Source organism: Pseudophryne corroboree, chromosome 6, assembly GCF_028390025.1.
Source record: "Pseudophryne corroboree isolate aPseCor3 chromosome 6, aPseCor3.hap2, whole genome shotgun sequence".
In the NCBI taxonomy this organism is placed as follows: domain Eukaryota; kingdom Metazoa; phylum Chordata; class Amphibia; order Anura; family Myobatrachidae; genus Pseudophryne; species Pseudophryne corroboree.
The window spans coordinates 379,375,351-379,395,277 of record NC_086449.1 but is presented as its reverse complement, the minus strand read 5'-3'; the positions used below and the strand labels follow the sequence as shown (position 1 = coordinate 379,395,277).

Below are 19,927 nucleotides of genomic sequence, written 5' to 3'. Positions count from 1 at the left end.
CCAGCCCCAGGGCGCCATTTCTAGCAAGTGTTCCCGCCCTGGAGCTGCATATCTGTCTTTTCCTCACTCCCTGTCAGTGTCTGCGGCGCCATTATCCCTCAGCTCACTGTTCCTGGGACTGCTTGGGCAAATCCTCCTATGTAAAGCCACCTGGTTGTCAGCGCTGTGCCTTTACATGACACTTAAGTATTCTACCTGCCTTTTTAGTCAGTGTTAGTAAGAAAGAGTGCATTTAGTCAGGGGTTTATAGTACAATTACCCTGTGATATACATCCAGTTTCTTACTGTGTAGTGTTATATCTATTGATAATATAGCTGTGTAAGCTAGTCCAGTGCAGTATTATTGTCTGTAATAACCTCTGCATTGTACAAACTGTGACTATTTGTGTGTGCATTGATAGCTGAGTGTTGTCCATCTCGTGTCTTTCACTCAACTTGCTATCCCTATATTCTATAACCTGAGGGGGCTTGGTGCGTCAGGTTTTATCTAATATAGGATTTTCACAAAGATATACTGTATTACGTATTTTTTTCTGTGATTTAGTCACCATATCTCTCCTTTATCTCTGCTGGTGCTGACTACACTGCGCAGGGGTTTGGGTTTAGAGATATTGTGCTGCTAATAATTGTACTGTGTTACCTCATACTGCAAGTTATATCATGTCTGCTTCTGAGGGTAACGGTTCTGGGGCGGAACACACTGCTGGTGTTGCTGAAGCCACAGGCACATATGGGGAGAATATAGCAGCTGTGGGCTCTGGTTCTGGGGGCTCCTTGCCCCCCAGTGGGACTGTGGCAACGGAGGCACATACTGACCCTCCGTGGGCTGCTTTTTCCACGCTTCTGCATACGCTAATTCATAAACTAACACCCCCTATGGGACCCCCAATGCCGGTACAACCGTATGTGGTCCCTGCAGCTAACCCGCCATGGGCGGACGATTTATCTGCTCAATTAAAGAAGTTGAACCAGTCCCTGACTATTAAAAAGTCTGACCATCGCTCGCCTAAGTCCAAGAGGTCCTCTAAGCGAGCGCTCGTCTCCTCACAATCCACTGCTGTCACTGACACCTCGTCTGATGAAGACAGCACATACACTGACCCCACAGGTTCTGACTCAGATACGGCTGATGGGGAGGGTAGTTCACATATGGATGTTCCTGATCTTTTGGAGGCTATTAAGTTAATTCTGCAGATTACGGATGATCCCGAGCCATCCGTTCCTCCTAAGAAACCAGATAGGTTCAAGCGTCAGAAGGTGATTAAACAAGTTTTACCTCACTCTGACCACCTAGTGTATATACGTCAGGAACCCTGGCAAAGCCCGGGTACGAAGTTTGTGCCTCAAAAGAAGATGCTGGCTCGCTATCCCCTCGCGCCAGAGCTGTCTAAGAATTGGGAAACGCCTCCTCCAGTAGACTCACATGTGGCTAGGATGGTGGTTTCCTCAGCTCTACCTGTCACTACCCTCACGTCTCTAAAAGAGTCTACGGATAAACGTGTGGAGGGTTGTCTGAAAGCGATTTACACCCTCACGGGTGCTGCACAAAGGCCCACTATTGCAGCTACGTGGGCGGCAGAGGCTATTGAAGCATAGGCCTTGGAGTTAGAAGCTGAAATCTCCTCTGACCATGCTAGACAATGCTTGTCATATATTGTCACAGCTTCTCGCTATATTAAAGAGGCGGCTTCTGATGCCGGTATCCTAGCAGCCAAGGCCTCTACTACTCTAGAAAGAGAAAAGAAGACTCTATCTTGGGGGCACTCTTTGACATATAAATAGGGCCAGATATACCCTTAGGTATCATTAAAATATAACCTTTAATTGTATCTTTAAAATTAATAGGAATTTGAAAAGGAAAAATATATAAACACACACACAGGTTTATTCATATACACCTTGGGATCACTTGTCTATCACAAGGAGTTCAAAGAACACTGATTGCTCACTATGGAGCTTATTGGTTCAGAGAACACTGATTGCTCACCGAGGAGCTTGTTTTCATTATTTTTATTCAGATTTTTTTATAACCAATTATGATCTCTCACTGTTTAAACAACCATATCATGAATAGGTATTGATTTACCGAACGTCAGCTCCTATATTCTCAAACACATGTATAATTATAAAAATTCAAAATTTGCCCAAATGGTATATACACAGTGTTGAGAGAAGCAGAATGCCCATCATATTTATATGGTATCTTATGCGCTCATTAGTAGCCCGACATAAATAGTTGGTATAGAGAGAAAAAAGGAAAGAGTAAAAAAGATGATCAGTATGCCATGGTACATTGCTTCTACTGTCTCACCGTCATGAGCTCAAGGTTTTTGTTAGCTCAGCGGCCGGTGGATGAGAGGGCAGCGACCTTGAAATTTCTGACCAGAAAGAGGATAAGTGGCCGTACTGCTTTCCCTGTTAGAGCGGATGGAATGTCTCGATATCCTAGGACATTGCAGGACACTGCACCGCAATCCACGGATGAGTGTTAACCGAAATTGAGTACAATTCCTGCCTGTTTAATTTTCAGGTAATTGCAGGGAGATGATAGGGAGTGGTTCAATGTTAAACCAGTGCCGTGCACATTCTCACATAGAAATGTATTTATCAAAAAAGCCGTTCTCCACACAGGCTATTAGCAAAGTACTTTCCCAAATTTATTTTCAGGTATACTTTATCGGTATACTAATATTGTTAGGCTCACTTAACATAATTCAAACTCTTGGCTTTTCTACAGCAGGGCCTAGATTTAGGCCTGCGTCTGGCCTCCCTCAAGGTTCATATTTCTGCCTTGTCGGTGTGGTTTCAGAGAAAAATTGCGACTTTACCTGATGTTCATACTTTCACTCAGGGTGTGTTGTGTATCCAACCTCCCTATGTCCCGCCTGTGGCTCCTTGGGACTTGTCGTGGTTTTGGAGGCGTTGCACGAGCCTCCATTTGAACCTCTTGGTTCAGCTGACCTTAAGTGGCTTTCCCTTAAGGTGGTGTTCTTGCTGGCTATTGCTTCTGCTAGAAGAGTGTCGGATTTGGGTGCCTTGTCTTGTAGTTCCCCATATCTGATTTTTCACCGTGACCGGGCGGTTCTTAGGACTCGTCTCGGATATTTACCTAAGGTGGTTTCTTCGTTCCACCTTAATCAGGAGATTGTGGTTCCAGCTTTTGTCTCTCCTGATTTGTCTCCCAAACAACGGCTCTCCGTATCTATGTGAAGAGTACTGCTTCTATTCGAAAGTCTGATTCTCTCTTCGTTTTGTTTGGATTTCACAAACGTGGCTGGCCTGCTCACAAGCAGACCCTGGTCAGGTGGATTAGAATGGTGATTGCGCATGCTTATGTGAAGGCTGGTCTTTCAGCTCCTGTTCATATTACGGCCCATTCTACTCGGTCTTGGGCGGCCCAACGTGGTGCGACCCTTGATCAATTGTGCAAGGCGGCTACGTGGTCCTCCGGGAACACGTTCATAAGGTTCTATGCCTTCGATACTGCCGCTTCCCAGGATGCTTCCTTTGGACGCCGGATTCTTGTGCCCGCTACAGTGCGTCCCCTCCCATAAGGAACTGCTTTAGGACATCCCCATTGTCCAGACTTGTGGAGCCCAGTGTACCCCGCAGCAGAAAACAAGTTTTATGGTAAGAACTTACCCTTGTTAAAACTCTTTCTGCGAGGTACACTGGGCTCCACTAGGCGCCCACCCTGACGCACTTAGCTTCTTTGGGTTGACATAGCATTGGCCGCTGACACTTCTCTTGTCGTGAGAGTGTGGTGTATGTGGCTACTAACCGTTGTCGTCTCTTTTCCTGCTACTGCATTGCAATGGTTAACTAAACTGAGCTCCTGTGCTGGGAGGCGGGGTGATATAGGAGGCGGCGCTGTGCATTCTGGGAACAAAGCTTTGAGCCTGTTGGTGCCTCGGATCAAGATCCTACTCTACACCCCCATTGTCCAGACTTGTGGAGCCCAGTGTACCTCGCAGAAAGAGTTTTAACAAGGGTAAGTTCTTACCATAAATCTCGTTTTTATACTGTATGTTAACAATGCTAACATAATGACATTCTGTCAGTATTATAACCATTTCCACATAAACTGTTAATATTGTGGTGTCGGCATTGTACATGTCGACATGTTGACTGCTTTCCATAAAAACCTGCTAACCTTTCAGTGTTTAAAGTAATTAAGTTAAAAAAATGTCCCTTGAGTTTTACATTTGTTACTGTGAGAATGCTAATTATTTCAGTTTTGAAAAGACAATACTGTGTCTAAAATGTATTAGGATCTGATTTGCCAGTCACAGTGGGAACCAGGCGATAAAGCTGCTAGATTTCAATTCATTTTAAAGGCAAACCCAAGTTTCATTTGCCTTAAAACTAATTGCCACCTTAAACCTAATTGCCACTTTAAATCTAGTGGCTATATTTCTCGAAATTGTGTAAGGATCTGCAAATTGGAGCCTATTACATTTACATTTGGAACAAAAATGTTGCCTTAAATACAGTATATTTTATATATATATATATATATATATATATATATTAATTCTGATTGGTTGTTAACAGGGAGAAAATGGAATCCCAGGACTACCTGGGGCTGCAGGAATAATGGTAAGTAGATTGGAAATGCCTCTGTGTCATGATAAGGGACATATAGAATGTAGCGATGGTGTACTGTACATACCAACCCGTCAGCTGAATGAGGAATCAGCATGCTTTCTACAAATTGTTATGGTTGCTTTTTATTTTCAGGTAACAGCAGTATTATCCAATACATGTTCATGCATTCTTCCACAACACACCAATTTTGTTCTATTAATAAATAATTAGCCTCTAGGAAATTTTATGAAGCCTATGATTGTTCTGAAACATTATTTCTGCGCCACGTTAGTATCAAGTTAATGGCACATTGTAATAGACTAGAGCAGTGGTTCTCAAACTGTGTGGTGTGGCACCCTGGGGTGCCTCTGAACACTTGCAGGGGTGTCCTGGGTTGGTGGTCCTGGACCAATTCAAATTATTTATGGTCAATGTAATAGGCATGACCAGTGCCGGTGGCTGTCAATCATAAAATATGTGGACAGACAGAAGCAAAACCTGTCCCTCACCACACAATTAAGCTTAACGATAACACATAAACACAATTTACTTAATTTAATATTTCTTTCTAATTTTCTCAATAAGAAACCTTCTCCGGCAGGGTCCACAGGTTATCCACAGGATAATATTGGGATATGATGACGCGAAAGCGGATTTGCACCAATCTGTCAAAGCTTTCGGCCTCCCAGCATGCAACGGGCCCATCCATATCTCCCCGCCTCCTGGCTCAGGCAAATCAGTTTTTTGTTTGGTGCGGCAGGAGCCGGACCATGGTCAGTGGGCTGCTGCTTTTTAGCACCCATAAGCTTTTTTATTTAATTTTTATAGTCTTACTACTTTTTTTTGAGCGATCTTTCTAAACAGTGTGTTATACGTACCTTGGAAAGAGTCGCTCCAACAACTCCCCACCGAAACAGCACTGTACATGTGGGTAAGCGTTGTCGAGTTGCTGGAGTGACTCTTTCCAAGGTACGTATAACATGCTGTTTAGGATGTACTAGCAAGTCCAGCAGAAGTTACCAGGCTGTGTCTGGAGCACGGGGAGAACGTAAGGCATCGGTTCCACTTAGTAGGGGAACACGGACACAGCCGCACTGTTTCGGGAGGAGACTACCAAACAGTCGCTGACGCGGCTGCCACCACAGGTGCACCAGCGCTAGGCGTTTGGGATCATAGGCTCCAGGGGTAGTATGAGGCCACGATCCCTAGAGTTGATGTCAACAGTGGGGAGTCAAATGCTCCCTTGGTCGTCCCTCCCCCCAGTTCATGACCAGTTTCCTCCGAGTTTCCCGCCATGAACTGAGTTCCCACTTACGTCTGAGATGCTGTGTATTAAAAGGACCCAGTCGCAGCATAGGCGGCTGTGTGACTGGTGCGTCAGTGTTCACTTGGGTGTCTGTGTTCACTGTAGGTTCACGGGGTGAATGTGTACACTGTTAGCATCTGGATCCACTCAGCGTTCACTAACGTATGTGATCGATCCTGGAGGCGGGGTAAAGTATCCATGTATCCCACTCTCCTGAGCCGGGTGATACAGCACTAAGGTGGTCATTCCGAGTTGTGCAGCGTTGAGGCAAAAAAACTGCGCATGCGTATGCGGCGCAATACGCACGCGTGAAGTAATCTTACAACGCACGGTGTAATTTCACACAGGGTCTAGCGATGCTTTTCAGTCGCACTAGCTGCCGCAGAGTGATTGACATGAAGTGGGTGTTACTGGGTGTCAACTGACCGTTTTCAGGGAGTGTTCGGAAAAACGCAGGCATGCCATAAAAAACGCAGGCATGGCTGGGCGAACTCAGGGCGTGTTAGTAACGTCAAAACAGGAACTGAACAGTCTGAAGTAGGTTTTGAGCTACTCTAAAACTGCACAAAAAAACTTTGTAGCTGCTCTGCGATCATTTCGTTCGCACTTCTGCTAAGCTAAAATACACTCCCAGTGGGAGGCCGCATAGCGTTTGCACGGCTGCTAAAAACTGCTAGCGAGCGAACAACTCGAAATTACCACCTAAGTCTCTATCTACCTTTGAGTACGAATAGTTGGATAAGTGCCTGATGCATATGAGTCTGTAAACTATTGCTGCTGTGCGACTGAATATGTTTAATCTCCTATATAAGGTAATGCAGTAATATGTTCTCCTACATACTTGAAATGTATTTGTAGTTTATTATGTGCTCATATTGCTTATTATACTAATATATAACCTGTGACTGATTGCTAGTGAGATTGCTGACTTTACTATAATTCTGTCAATTTTCTGTGTATTCCGATCCGCAATGCTGGTGCAAAGCAGGGTAGGGTCGGATTGTATGTCACTTTAACAAATTTTAAAGTGATTACAGTCACATATTGTGTAGTTAACACTGTACATGTGTGTGATTATCATGTCTAATAGCGGCATGGGTGAGGAAAGTACACTTTCTACAGCAGCACCAACACTCACTTCATTTTTGTCTTGCAAAGCTGGGTAACCTCTCTGGATCTGGATCAAAATGGATTATGGGGGTCATTCCGAGTTGTTTACTCGCAAGCCGTTTTTAGCAGCTTTGCACACGCTAAGCCTACGCCTACTGGGAGTGAATCTTAGCATAGTAAAATTGCGAACGAAAGATTCGCAATATTGCGAAAAGACATCTCTGTGCAGTTTCTGAGTAGCTCCAGACTTACTCGGCATCTGCGATCAGTTCAGAGCTTGTCGTTCCTGGTTTGACGTCACAAACACACCCAGCGTTCGCCCAGACACTCCTCCGTTTCTCATGCCACTCCCGCGTTTTTCCCAGAAACGGTAGCGTTTTTTCTCACACGCCCATAAAACGGCCTGTTTCCGCCCAGAAACACCCACTTCCTGTCAATCACATTACGATCACCAGAACGAAGAAAAAGCCGTGAGTAAAATACCTAACTTTATAGCAAATTTACTTGGCGCAGTCGCAGTGCGAACATTGCGCATGCGCACTAAGCGGAAAATCGCTGCGATGCGATGAAATTTACCGAGCGAACAACTCGGAATGACCCCCTATGTGAAAATTGTTTTAGCTTTCACCGAAGCCTCTTAGATAATCCGAGGCAGGCAGGGTCAAGTTGAACCCCCATGGGCTACTTTTGCACAGACATTATCCAGTATAGCTGAGCGGATAATGCCAGCTCCTATACTAGGGATCAGTTACCCTATTAACCCTTACATGCAACTTTCCACCTGGGGTTTTTCACATCCAGCTCAGGAATTTGCAGCCTCTCAACGAAAGCAGGCTGAAAGACCGGTGGTTAGTAAATCACATAGACATGAAACAACATCTTCCCAGTCTACACATGTTTCAGATGAGGACTCGTCGGAGGATGAGGACTCATCGCACTCCGGGTCTGTATAGAGAGAAGAGGAGGAAGGCCTCAGCTCAGTGGACATACCTGAGCTAATTAGTGCTATGAAAGCCATTCTATCCTTAGAAGAGGCAACAGAGCCTTTGTTAAAATCTAAGGCACCTGTGTTTAAACGTCCCAAAACAGTTAGGACTGAGTTTCCTGGGTCAGATCAGCTGGCGGAAATTATGCAAGAGGCCTTCAACATCATTAAATGATGTCATTGATAGGAGAGTTGATGGTTTTCTAAAAAAAAATGTTTTCCTTGTCTTGGGCAATCATAGGACCAGCCATGGCTTCAGCCTGGATGGCGAAAGCAGTGGCAGCCTGGGCCGATGCATTGGTGGAGGATCTTTCAATGGCATCTAGAGAGCAAAAATCCCATATTGCACATATCAAACAGGCAGCGGCGGTTATAGAAGCGGACTTGGATATGGGCACAATTGCCTATCAGGCATCAGCTTTAGCAGTAGCAGCTCGCAGAGTGGTTTGGTTACGTATATGGAAAGCTGGCTCAGAATCCAGAAAGGTTCTGGAGTCTTTGCCTTTTTTACTAGAGATATTCTTTTGGTAAAGAATTAAACAGTATTTTGGAGTCAGAAGCAGACTCCAAGAAAGTGAAGTTTCCTTCCACACAAAAAGGGTGATGGCAAACAGTTCCAATCCAACAAGTCTGCTAAGACTAAAAAGCATTGGACTACCGGAGGACCGACTCCAAATTAGAAGATAAGATATCAGCCTGATGGTATGGGCCTCCACCTGGGGAACCCCAGGGTGGGAGGCCAACCTCTTCAGTTTGCACAGATTTGGTAGCAGTCTACCACAGATGCCTGGGCGCAAGAAGTGGTATTTCACGGTTATGCATTTGCTTTCAAGAAACACCTTCCTTAAAGGTTTTTGTACCAGCCCGTCTTCAGTGGAAACGAAGGCCAGGGCTTTGCAAGAGGCAGTTCAGCAGTTGCTTCAGTCAGGAGGAATAATCCAGTTTCTCATGCACAAAGAGGACATGGTTTATTACAACCTGGTTCTAGTCCAGAAGCCAAATGGGTCGTTCCGGCCCATACTCAGTCTCAAAGTGCTGAACTAATACAATTGGGTGCCTCTGGTTCATATGGAGACTTTATGTTCCATTATTTTTCCCATGGAGCTGGAGGTTTTTATGGTATTTCTGGATATCCAGGAGGCTTACCTACATGTGCTTATAGCACGGTCCCATCAGTGCTATCTTAAGTTGCTATCCACCAGCAGCATTTTTTCAGTTCAGGTCCTACCATTTGAACTGGCCACAGCTCCCAGAGTATTCACCAAAATTATGGTGGTAATGGCATCTTATCTCCGTCAGCAGGGGATAAGGATTTTTCCATACCTCAACGATTTATTAATCCTGGCACAATCTCAGGAATGTCTTCAGTGTCGTCTGCAACAGACAATAGCTTGTTTGCAGTGACACGATTGGCTCATAAATTGGTCAAAGTCGTCTCTGGTTCCGTCACAACAGATGACTCACTTGGGGGCTGTGTTGGAATCGGGTATTCATAGAGTAATTTTAACTCTGAACAAAATATCCAAAATTCTTTCAAGGATTCAGGAGTTGCTACACAGTCAAATGGTATCCATTTAAGTGGCAATGCGTGTGATGGGATTGATGGTGTAGACATTAGACATGATGGAGTATACTCAATTCCACTCAATATATCTGCAATGTCTGATCTTTTCCAAGGGAAATGGTTTTCATCAGACTATGGTCTTTCCTCTGAAAGTAAGGAGGTCAATAGCCTGGTGGCTACATGCATCCTATCTGGACAAAGGGAGACTGCTTTGGATATCAAATTGGGAAACTCTGACAACAAATGACAGCCTACAAGGCTGGGGAGCAATGTCAGGAAGGAATGGACCAAGGAAGGAAGTTGCCTGCCAATAAATATATTGGAATTTTGGCCTATATTTATGGCACTTATTCAGGCAAAGAACATCCTTCAGGGGAAACCAGTTCAAATCCGCTCAGACAATGCAATGACAGTAGCGTACCTCAACCATCAGGGAGGAACTCGAAGCCAAAACACAATGAAGTAGGTAAGTCACACGTTGAGGTGGGCAGAACTTCATTATCCAGCCTTGTCCGCAGTATTCATTCCGGGAGTCCCAAACTGGGAAGCGGATTTTCTTAGTAGACACGCCATTCATGCACGAATGGGTTTTACACCCCAAAGTCTTACAAACTCTGGTAGACAATGGGGGTTGGGTCTTCGGTCGATGGTAGTGCACTCACAGCAGCAGGAGCATACCTTTTTCAGAAGCACTTCAAGACTCCCCTTCCCTGAATAGCTCCAGCAGCAGCAGCCAGCAGGTCATCCTAAATAAGCAGCAGCCATGTCACTGCCTTCACGGAGCTGAGAGCGAGCTTTCGGCTGCACCTGGCACGTTGGTCTGGGCTTGTTTAATGTCACACTGTGTGACGTTGCCCAGGACAGAGGAGGAGCCGGATTACCGTGAGGCGCAGGTCTAATATCATGCCGGCATGTGAGCACCCACGCCGGCCTTGCCAGTCTCACACGGGAGCATGGAGGGAGGAAGCAGCTCTGGCTGTTACGGATTTAACAGCTGTGAGCTGCGAACTGTGGGCGATCAGGTGGCAGGTGCCAGTGGAGTCAGGCTGCGGCGCAAATTGCAACATTTTAGGCGCCTGGAGCTTGAGCTCCACTGGAGCCACCCTCCCTACGCCCCTGCTCACAACAGGTAATTTAAAAAAAAATGCTCAGAGTAAGGAAACCTTGCTTAACTTGCATTATCACCGAATATGGTAAGCCTACTGTATATTCAATGGTGCAGTGATTGGAAATTTTATCATAGGTTTCAGAATTTCAGAGTTTTAGCATTCCTTTAGGCAGGAATGGACTAAGGTCTGCTCGTGGCTCCTTGAAAGTACAAGTGTCAGCATTGACTGTATGGTTCCAAAAGGAAAATTGCTAGCTTACAGGATGTGTGCACTTTTTTCCAGGGAATGCTGCAGATTCAACTTCCTTTTGTTCCTCCTACAGTGACTTGGGACTTAAGGTTAGTCCTAAAGGCCCTTCAAGTTGCCCCATTTGAACCACTGAAAAGAGTGGACCTTAAATGGTTGACAGCTAACGTTCTCTTTCTACTGGCTATTGCTTCAGCTAGAAGATTTAGGGGCATTGTTTTGTCACCCTCCATTTCTGAGAACCAAATCTGGGTATCTTCCTAAAGTGGTGTCTAAATTCCACCTTAACAAAGAAATTGTAGTCCCAGCCTTCCAGGGGCCGGACCTTTCTGCGGGAGATGCATCGTTAGACATAGTCCGTGCCTTAAGGATCTACGTGGATCATACCAGTGCCATCAGAAAGACAGACACACTCTTCGTTCTCTACGGATTTCACAAGAGAGGATGGCGTGCTGATACTCTTAAGGTAGGTCCATTATTGGCAGCACAATGTGGTGCTTCAGCAGAATGGATATGTAAGACAGCCATATGGTCTTCCATTAACACATTCATTAGACATTATGCCTTTGATACCTTTGCCTCTCAGGAAGCTGAATTCGGGCAAAGGATTTTCCTGTCCAATTCGGACCATCCCCACCACTAAATTGGTTTGGGACATCTCAATGTTATCCTGTGGACCCTCTGGAGAAATATTTGTTATGGTAAAACTTACGTTATTTCTCCTAAGTCCACAGGATCCCCAGGGATCCCACCATGACTCACCTGATTTGAGGATCCTTTCACTCACTAACCTCTTCCTTCTTGTACGGAAGGGTGTGCATGTGTGTTCTTCTCTCCTGATTAAGGCTCTATATGATGCTCCTGCCTTGAGCTTTGGAAAAACAACTGATTGGCCTGAGCCAGGAGGTGGGGATATATGGATGGGCCTGTTGTATGCTGGGATCCTGTGGACTTAGGAGAAATAACGTTATCAATGGTAAGTTATGCCATAATGAACATTTTGGCCTAGGGGCGCCGTGAAATAAATTCTGATACTTTAGGGCTTGTGATTCAAAAAGTTTGGGAACCACTGGACTAGAGTATACAAACTTTCAGCAAAACCATTGTCAGATTATAATGAAGAATAAATATGTCTACTCATAAACCCCGTACCAGGATATAGATTCCTAAGCTTGTACTAAATAGGCATATTTAGTACCGTCTGGTGTGTACTAGGCCATATATATCATGGCCTAGTACACACCAGACGGTCCCCGTCGACGCCGATATTGGCGGCAGCGGGGACCCGGATGGGTGTCGGCATCAGCAAGTGCATACACACTTGCCGATGCAGGCAGGGAAAGGAGCGACGGCAAGGGGGGGGGAAACTTTCGGCAGGGGGAACGACGCCCATGCTGTAAAAGATTTCGCTCAGATCGGCCCTTCTGATCGAGATCTTTTACTATCTCTTCTACTGTGTATGGGCCTTTAGTTTTTTTTCACTTAGTTGAAGCATCAAACAGCACATAGATCTGTTTCAAGGGGTGTAGTACGGTATGCCGGCGCTCGGGCTCCCAGCGACCAGCATACCGGCGACCTGGGAGCCCGACCGCCGGCATACTGACAGTGTGGCGAGCGCTAAGGAGCCCCTTGCGGGCTCGCTGCACTCACCACGCTGCGGGTACGTTGGCGCGTGTAGCGCCACACTATTTTATTCTCCCTCCAGGGGGGTCGTGGACTCCCACGAGGGAGAATAGCTGTCGGTATGCCGGGTGTCGGGATTCCGGCGCCGGTATAATGTGCGCCGGGATCCCGACTTTCGGCATACTGAAGACCACCCGTTTCAAGTTTAAACCACAGACTGCATTTTAACTGTAACTGGGTTTTATATACAAGAAAATAATTGTTAGAACAGCTCACTTGTGTGATTTCATAAAAATGAAAGGCAAATTATGTCTCACTCTGTATATAGAAATGTATATTGTAACAGAATTAAGATAGAAGTGAAGCACAAGAGCCGCATTCTGCAGCATTATTTTACTGATCCTACCAAATTATTATTGGATATTGCAGCTATGCAGATTCTGGACTGTGGGTGAAGAAACATATGATTTGATTGTAATAGACTTAAATTGTTTTCCTGCTGTAGTTCTTTTAATAGCACATATTTATTACAATCTAGCTGGTGATAGGAAGTCAACATGGGGCCACAAATGCTGTGTAGCTTTATTAATTGTTTTAACTTACCAACACATTGAACATTTCCAATACGTGACTGTGAACCTTAATCTAATTTACAGATCATTTTTTTTATTAATGCCCAGTCTTATTAGGATAACATGTCACAAGCGTAGTACAATTACAGATCCTTCCCTCTTGCCTGTCCACATCATAGTCTGAATGTTTGCAGTTTCCATAACAACTTCTGTCTTGCTTTACAGAAACTTATTGTCCAATTCATGTTTAGATATTTGTCATCTAATTAACCCATTGACACCTCAGTTTTTCCAGCTCTAATGCACATTGAACACTAATATGAGTAAATGATAGTGTAACCCTTGCTATCCCAGGCTGCTGGAAGGACATTTACTTTGAGTGTATATTTTTGTGCCTGGCAGAAAAATATCCACAGTACAGTGGTATATATATATATATATATATATATATATATATATATATATACCTATGTACAAAGTAAAATTAATAAAGTGTAAATAGAGTGAGCTACACGGATATACCTACAGTATATCATAACAGGGTACGTTAGATATTACTTTGATGTGTTTATGGACACAGAGCATACTGCTGCAGTCAGTTTTGTACAATACTTACTTCCTGTATTACATATGGTAGCATTTAGTATAGTGCAAGGCTGAACTTATCAAAACTTCATCTCATCATAGAACTCACCAGGCGTGGACTTGCAAGACATAAAACACTGCTGTCTTATTGCCAAATATAAATGGTTTCCTGGATTATACTAAATGAAAGGATAAATTATGTTGAAATTTACAAATAAGTATGTTAGCATTACTGCCTCACAGCACTGTGGTCATGTGTTTGATTCTCACCACGGCCCTAACTGTGTGGAGTTTGTATATTCTCCCAGTGCTTGGGTCAAGTGGTTCTTCTCTGCCATCAATATTCTATGATCCTATAAGTAATTCTAATTGATAATTAGAACAAAAGTATTATATTGAGCAGTGGTAGGTACAGCATGTTGTTCCTTTCCTGTATACCCTGTTAGAAGTATTTACTGTACATTTTAAAGTACTATGGGGGTTTATCAATTCTCAGAGAGAGAGATAAAGCAGAGAGAGATCAAGTACTCAGCTTCAGTCATTTTAATGTATATGCTGATTGGTTGCTACAGGCAACTTCTACACTTCATCTCTCCAAGATTTCATAACTCTCCCCTTATATTTTATATAGTTAGTGAGGTTGAAAAGAGGCAAAATGCCCATCGGGTTCAACCTGTATTCTGTGTTAAGCTGTTCATATTATAGTGCACCTGCTGAAGTAATGATTTAATACCAATTGACAACTACGATTCAACCATTCCCAGATATTAATGTCACTCTGCTAAATGCTGTAACCCTGGATACATTTTCCAGTTAGAAATTTGTTCAATCCACTTTTAAATGCATTTACAGAGTCTGCCATTATTACCTTCTCCGGCAGGGAGTTCCAAATCTTTATTGCCCTTATCGTGAAGAACCCTCTCCTACGTTGTGTATGGAATTTTCTCTCCTCTAGCCTCAGCGAGTGCCCACGTGTCCTATACAGAGTTCTATTAATGAACAAATCCCCTGCTAGTTCCTTGTAATGACCCTTTACATATTTGAATATATTAATAATGTCTCCTCTTAGACGCCTCTTTTCTAGAGTATACATATCTAACCTAGTAAGCCTTTCCTCGTACTCCAGTGTCTCTAACCACTTTATCAATTTAGTAACTCGCCTTTGATCCCTTTCTAGTTCCCCAATATCTTTTTTATAATATGGTGTTCAAAATTGAACACAATATTCAAGGTGTGGACATACCAATGATTTGTACAGTGGCAGGATTACATCCTTGTCCCCTGTATTAATGCCCCGTTTTATGAACGCAAGCACTTTATTTGCCTTTTTTGCTGCATTTTGACATTGTGTACTGTTAATAAGCCTATTATCTATGGGCACCGCCAAATCTTTTCCACCACGGTTACCCCTATATTTTCCCCATTTAGAGTGTAGGATGCATGTGTATTTTTTGTCCCAAAATGCATAACTTTGCATTTTTCTACAGATGGGTCCATTTTTATCTTGACCTTTAATAAGATTAACTGAGACTGGGCAGTCGGACTTAATCCCCTGCTGTAATGACTTAATCCCCTGCTGTATTCTCTGTATTGTATTGCAATTGAGAACAATAGATGAAGGGTTTATGTTAATAAACCATGTTGTGCCTAGGTGCAGCAAACTAGCCAATATAACCGTGGACCCATCTGTATATTGAACCTCATTCCCCATTTAGACGCCCAGGTTTCAAGTTTAAATAAGTCATTCTGTAGAGACTCCACCTCGCTTTCTGAATTAATTACCTTACACAGTTTAGTATAATCTGCAAAGATTGACACTGTGCTTTCCAGACCTTTTCCTAGATCATTGATAAATATATTGAACAGTAGCGGGCCAAGTACGGACCCTTGTGGTATTCCACTGAATACTGGTGCCCAACTGGAGAACATCCCGTTGACCACTACTCGTTGTACTCTGTTATCCAACCAATTACCTATCCATGTGCAAATAGTATATCCTAGGCCAAGTTCCCTTAACTTGATGATCAGTCTCCTGTGAGGCACTGTATCGAATGCTTTTGCAAAATCTAAATACACCACATCCACTGCTTTACCCTGGTCAAGATTCGTGCACACTTCCTCGTAGAAGCTGATTAAGTTAGTTTGACATGATCTGTCCCTTACAAACCCATGCTGACTTTTGCTAATAATATTTTTAACCTGCAGATAATCCTGTATGCTATCCCTCAAAATACCTTCCAATATTTTACCCACTATAGAGGTTAAACTAACTGGTCTATAGTTACCAGCATTATTTTTAGTTCCCTTTTTAAATAAAGGCACTACCTCAGCTATGAGCCAATCCTTTGGCACCATTCCTGATGTAACTGAACTTTGGAAAATCATGTATAGGGGTTTTGCTAGCTGCGACCTAAGCTCCATAATAACCCTCAGATGAAAACCATCTGGGCCTGGTGATTTATTAATCTTTATGTTGCTTAGTCTCTCCAGGACTACTTCCTCACTTAAACAAGCATCAAGCCAAGAGTCATTACCTTCACTATCGTTATGCACTACTCTCACCGTCTGATCCTCCCTAGTGAATACTGAGGAAAAAAAATTGTTCAGTATTTCAGCTTTTACTTTATCATTGTTTATCAAAGCTCCCAATTCATCATTTAGTGGGCCTACATTCTTTTTCTTTAAACTTTTACTGTTTATGTACTTATAAAACTTTTTAGGATTGGTTTTACTCTCTATAGCGATTTGTTTGTCGTTTACAATTTTAGCTGCTCTTATTACTTTTTTGCATTCTTTATTGCATTCCTTATAATGCTGGAATAACTCCACCCCTTTATTAGATTTAATTGTTTATAAAGCACGCTTCTTTTTTGTCATTGCTTCTTTGACCTCCTTATTGAGCCACATTGGCTTGTGTTTATTACTCCTGCGTTACTGCTCATGGAAATTAATTTGTGAATATTGCTATCAAGCAACCCTTTAAAAGCTACCCACATTTCCGTTGTGTCTTTACCATGAAACAGTACTTCCCAGTCAATGTCGCTTAGTGCCTGTCTCAGACTATTGAAGTTAGCTTTTTTAAAGTTAAATATTTTGGTCGCTCCCTTATAGCTATGTTTCTTGAAACTGATGTCGAGTGTGACCATATAGTGGTCACTGTTTCCCAAGGTCTCCCCAACTTTAGTGTTTGATATAATGTCAAGATTATTGGTAATAACTAGGTCCAGAATAGTTTTAGCCCTAGTTGGGTCCTCGACTAATTGAGTCAAGTATTGATCCTTTAATGTATTTAAGAACCTGCTGCTCCTAGTTTTTACACATGAATCATTACTTCAATTTATATCCGGACAATTAAAATCCCCTAAAACTAGGATGTCCCCCATTCCCGCAGCTTTTTCCAATTTGCAGTAAGAGTTGTTCCTCGTCATGTACGCTAATATCCGGTTGCTTGTAGCAGGTGCCAATGACTAGTTTCTTTGCTTCTGTGCCCCCATTTGTCATCTCAACCCATAGTGACTCCACGTTATCTCCAGTCCCCTCCTAAATACCATCTATTAAGTTTGGTTTTAGAAATGATTTAACAAAGAGACATACCCCTCCTCCCCTTTTGGTAGCCCTATCTCCTGAAAAGATAATATCCCTCCAAAATTGCAACCCAGTCGTGAGAGTTGTCCCACCATGTTTCCGTAATACCTATAATATCATACTGAGATTTAGATACAAGCCATTCCAATCCCTCATTTTACCTGATAGGCTTCTTGCGTTTGCAAGCAAACATTTTAGCTTAGCATCTCCCTTGCCCGTTTGTTTTAATGGTATCTTATCTATCTTTACAAGTGCCCTTCTTAACTTACCCTTACCGACTGTTGTTCTCCTCCCTCCCTTTCCACCCCATCATACTTAATACAGCTTTCCTCACTACTATCGCTATTTGACTTATTAAGACTTTCTAAACCCCCCACCCTGATGTTAGTATCTTCCCTTGTGCTTTGTACATAATTTTCTATATACCGTATTGTTGAGCCATATTCGTCGTTAGGTGATAAATTGGGAATATCTTGGGCAATACCTGTATCAGTATTTCCGGTGTCAATACCCATGCAAATACCCTTGCTGGCTGATCTTTCGCTCTCCCCTTCTCCACCCCCAAATTGTTCACTACCCCCATCCTTACTGTTCTCACTGTTTGACCCGTAGCTTCTAGCTAAACCCTCCACCCAGGCTCCTAGTTTAAAAGCTCCTCCAACCTTCTAACCATCCTGCCCCCCCCAGCACCGCAGCCCCCTCCTCATTCAGGTGCAATCCATTGTGACAAAAAAGATGGCGCCTGACTGAGAAGTCCGCCCAGTGTTCCAAGAACACAAACCCTTCCTTCCTACACCAATCTCTAAACCACACATTTTCTTCCCTAATCTCCCTCTGCCTCCCTGGGCTAGCGCATGGCACTGGTAATATTTCGGAGAATATTACCCTAGATGTCCTTGCCTTAAGTTTTTTGAGGACATCCCACCTACCACTAACTTTGTCATTGGTGCCAACATGCACCAAGACCACCGAGTCTTTACCAGCCCCTCCCAATAATCTATCTACCCGGTCAGCGATGTGCAATACCTGAGCACCCGAAAGACAACAGACTGTACGGCGATCACAGTTCCGGTAGCAGATTGCCCTGTCTGTCCTCCTGATAATAGAATCCCCTACCACCGCAATCTGACTAGGTACCTCACTAACTTTTTTCCCATCTGTACCGGGAGGACCGTTCCTCTGGTTGCTAAAGGGAACGGTATCCTCCGGTTCCGTCATTTCCTCACTGCCATCCTCAGAATCTTCGTCCAATCGGGCGAATTTATTGGGGTTTGGCAGATCGGAGATGTCCTGTCTCCCCCTCTTCTTTTTCCTTCTAACCGTGACCCAGCTGTCTACCTGATCATCCTCGTCTACCAGTGATCCTCCTGCAACTCCTCCACCGTTCTATATAAACTTTGCTTGAGATTGTGAATACTCCTCAGTCGCATAACGATCTGCTCTAGATCAGTTACCTGGGCTTCCAGGGTGGCTGTTTGCTCACATCTCGTACAGATGTACCCACACTCGGACTGTTGTGCCAGGTGCACATACATCATGCACGACACGCACTGAATGAGATTCTCAATCGCGGCCATTCCCATTTTTAATTAGTCCTAACTCCCTGTTACTTTCCAGAAAAAAAGGGGGGACAACAATATATATGGGACAATATATAAGGGACAATAAGGAACAATAAATAAATAAAGGACAATTAAAGGATAAATTAAGTACAAATTAAGTACATGTAAAATATAGTAAAGGACACAATCTATGCAATACAATACAGTACTATAGCCTAGCTGTGAAGAGAAGCAATATTCAACAGAACAGTAATTGATAAAACAATACAATCAAAGACAAGGGGAGATACAGAAGGACAGTTAAAAAAAACAAAAAAAAAACAGTCACTTATACAGTAATGTAGTTGAGCTTATACTTATCTATCCTTGTGCGCCCCCTGATCTTTTTCTTTATCTCAGCAGTAGTCCCCGGCTCTCTGCAGCAAGCTCCTCAAGTAGTAGCAGCAGCAACGGCAGCAGTCTCCGGGCCCCTCCGTCACTGACAGCCGCAGCAGCGATCTCCGTCCCACTTGTGCAGCTCCTACCGGCAGCAGCAGTAGTAGGTTCTGGTCCCTCAGGCAGGCTGTGGAGGCAGCAATTTGTGACTCGGCCGCAGCAGCATCACTGGGCTACCCCTACTACACACTCAAACAAATGCAGCTCTTAACTCACATACAAAATCGCAGTCACTAACACAAAAAACAAAAACGCAGGCACACACACACACACACACACACACACACACACACACACACACACACACACAATATCTCAGCCCCTCACTCACAAGACACAGCCCCTCACACAATAACTCAGCCCCTCACACACACACACACACACACACACACACACACACAAAAGTGCAACCCCTCACACTCTCACACAATATCTTAGCCTCTCACACACACAACACAGACACACAAAATGCAGCCTCTCACACACTCACACAAAACGCAGCCCCTCACACACTCACTCAATATTTCAGGCCCTCACACAAAACGCAGCCTCTCACACAACTCTCACAAGGAGCAGCAGCGGCAGCTCCTTCTCTTGCTGCACGCTCTGCTCAGCTCCTCTCAGCACCAGCCCCGCTCAAACCCCTCTCAGGACCAGG

General features: G+C 43.8%; 1 protein-coding gene across 1 annotated transcript in view; it reads left to right on the top strand.

Moving 5' to 3' along the window:
- The window catches only part of LOC134934577 (collagen alpha-1(VII) chain-like), an 817,258-nt gene that overhangs the window by 438,691 nt on the left and 358,640 nt on the right, over positions 1-19,927 (top strand). Inside the window, exon 82 of the mRNA XM_063929986.1 lies at positions 4,555-4,599. Within this exon, the coding sequence (XP_063786056.1) occupies positions 4,555-4,599 (45 nt within the window). The remainder of the gene's footprint in view (positions 1-4,554; positions 4,600-19,927) is intronic.